The sequence below is a fragment of the Malus sylvestris genome, chromosome 12 (genome assembly GCF_916048215.2).
Source record: "Malus sylvestris chromosome 12, drMalSylv7.2, whole genome shotgun sequence".
NCBI classification, from domain to species: Eukaryota; Viridiplantae; Streptophyta; class Magnoliopsida; order Rosales; family Rosaceae; genus Malus; species Malus sylvestris.
In genome coordinates this window covers 30,749,758-30,752,222 of record NC_062271.1, presented here as the reverse complement: position 1 = coordinate 30,752,222, position 2,465 = coordinate 30,749,758, and the positions used below count along the sequence as shown (strand labels likewise).

The 2,465-nt window shown below is 39.1% G+C and overlaps 1 protein-coding gene across 1 annotated transcript; it reads right to left on the bottom strand.

The window, feature by feature from the left end:
• Positions 1–571: 571 nt before the first annotated feature.
• LOC126591858 (pathogenesis-related protein PR-4-like) lies at positions 572–1,174 on the bottom strand. Its single transcript, XM_050257566.1, has 2 exons — positions 902–1,174; positions 572–748 (listed from the first exon to the last, which is right to left on the bottom strand). The coding sequence occupies exons 1-2, from the start codon at positions 1,172–1,174 to the stop codon at positions 578–580; spliced, it is 444 nt and encodes a 147-aa protein (XP_050113523.1). The 3' UTR covers positions 572–577.
• Between the last annotated feature and the right edge of the window lie 1,291 nt (positions 1,175–2,465).

Genomic DNA, 2,465 nt, shown 5'->3' with positions numbered 1-2,465 from the left:
CAGAAACAAAACCGTGAGGGCGTGGTCGAGGCCCAAAGCGGACAATATCGTGCTACGGCGGAGTTGAGCCTGGGAAGTGGTCCCGCCTAGGTCGGGATGTGATAGGTTATAACTCACAGTTTTTGTGAAAAAAATTGAAATTCTTTTTAGTTTAAGGAAATAATTTGCATGGGAGCCAAATAAAATGGTGCAAGACATTCAGATGTGATCCTACTATTTATTAGGTCCCAAGAGTATTTTTTTATTGATTTTTAAAGTTGAAAAAAAAAAAAATAATATAAACTAATGATTTTGGACCTTATGAAATTCACCGAATGACAGGGAAATGTTCTCCTTTTTACATATAGCATGCAATCCTTTCATTAAAAGAGGGAAGCCCTTACTAATGGTGCAATCATTCACCATGATGATCACATCTATATTTATCATAAGGTTGAAGTACATTACGATATCTGATAATAACTATTGTTATAATACAAGAAGCAATTCCGCTTCAATTTATTCCATGGTGAAGCTTAATTATCAGTATAAGGTAAGTTCACTACTAAGCTACTGAATTCATCCGGGGTGATAGACTTTAGTCGCTGCAGTCGACAAAATCGTAGTTGACGTTAAGGTGGCCTGATGCGTAGCCACTGCCGTCGGTGTCAATTTGGTTAAACATATTCACGTCCAAGTCTAGCCCTCCGTTGCTGCATTGATCAATAATTCTCACCACTGTTTGTGCTCCTGTCACAGTGTTTGTCACCTGCACATATATAAATTCATCAAATTAAAATTGCACACACACATTTAGTATAAGAGCGTTCTGGTGATAACAGTTAGTATGCTAAAAGGAACGTTCTACGCGAATCAGCTAATATGTTAATGTAGGAGCGTTTTAGTGCTAACTAATATGTACCAAGAGGCACTTTCCGCAAGCGTCTTCTCCGCTAGGGCCAGCAGGTCCGCAAAATGCAGTCCATCCATATTTGCTGCGCCATTCGTAGGATTGATCGGCATCCCATGTTGAGCAGAATGCACTAACAGCCCGCAAGTCGTAATTGATTTGGGCTGGATTGTAGAGGTGGTACGTGGATCCCACAGTAGCACTTTGTCCCCACGCACTTCCCACAAATACACAGATAATGACTGAAACTAACAATACAAACCATGGTGCAATCTTCCCTGCCATTTCGTGGTTTATGTGATCTGTAATTTAGGGTTAGTTGAAGTTAGAGGGCGAGGGTAATCTAACCTTTGGGAAGTTGGAATCGTATGGGGCGTAGGCGAGTTAATTGGCTACCACTATCACCTTCACGACTCAGGACTCAGCTGAGGGATGAGTTTTTGCATCTGCTTTGGATACAATATATATAGAGGCCTTAGACCTTACTGTTGGACGTGACAAATACGGCATACAGCAGCGCATTGTGAAATGTACAATACATATATGGTATATACTGACACGAGAGAGAGAGAGAGAGAGAGAGAGAGACTAGAGCAACTAGTTGACTTGTGTACTACCAGAAAAATATAGAAAATCAGATCATCACAATGGCTTATTAGATTAAGATTTTAATTTTATCATTTTAATTATTCACATATACACAATATAATATTTGTAGGTGATAATTTACGCAAATTAATTAAATGATCAAAATGAAATTTAACTTTTTGACGAACTTCGACAAACCAACAATAGGCATTTACTTCAGACGGCACATATCGCACTACACAAAGAAAATTGAGCCAAGAATGAAAAAACCCTTTTTTTTCAAATGGTAAAGAACATTCATAAAACAATGTCCAAACGGACGTAATACAACGTATGTGTTGAATATATCATTCTAAAATAGTTAGTTAGACAGTTGAGAATGTGGCTATATAAACTGTAGTCTCATAGTTGTAAAGAGATTAATTCAGTATCAATACAATCAATTGTTTCTTTCTCTAAACTCTCTCTCTCTCTCAAACTCTCTGTTCATCCATTTCTCTTAATCTTTCTTCTTGATTTTCTCTTCAATTCTAAACACTACAATGTAGTTAACATGGTATCAGAGCCACCAGGCTTGCGCCATTGATTCTGGTGGTTCCGTATTTTCTTTTAGATTTCTTTTTCTAGTTTTATTTTCTCTTCAGATTTTCTTGAATTTTTCATCTAAGTTCTTTGGTGTTCCTTCTTCTCTCTGATCCCTGAATCGGAGAAGGAAGCAGACTCAAGTTCTTACTCAGTTTTTTCTTTGTGGATGCGAATCGACTGAAAAACGTCGTCACTGACCTCACTGATTTCAACTGGGTTTTGGTCGGTAACAACAAGAATTTGGTCGGAGCTGGAGTTGTAGGGGTCGGATTCTCGACTTCTTGGCGGTTGATTGTGCTCTTGAGAGGCGAGGAAGGCAAGATTGGCCGGGCGAAACGAACGACGTCAATGCCGTGATAATCTTTTCCAGCAGCAGCGGCAGCACCGATCAGAGCCGCACTCT

Excerpts from the sequence above, each read along its gene's own strand:
- LOC126591858 (XM_050257566.1), bottom strand. The coding sequence starts at position 1,174 with ATGGCAGGGAAGATTGCACCATGGTTTGTATTGTTAGTTTCAGTCATT. Across the intron at positions 749-901 it reads CTTGCGGAAAGTGCCTCTTG|GTGACAAACACTGTGACAGG; the intron begins GTACATATTAGT and ends ATATATGTGCAG.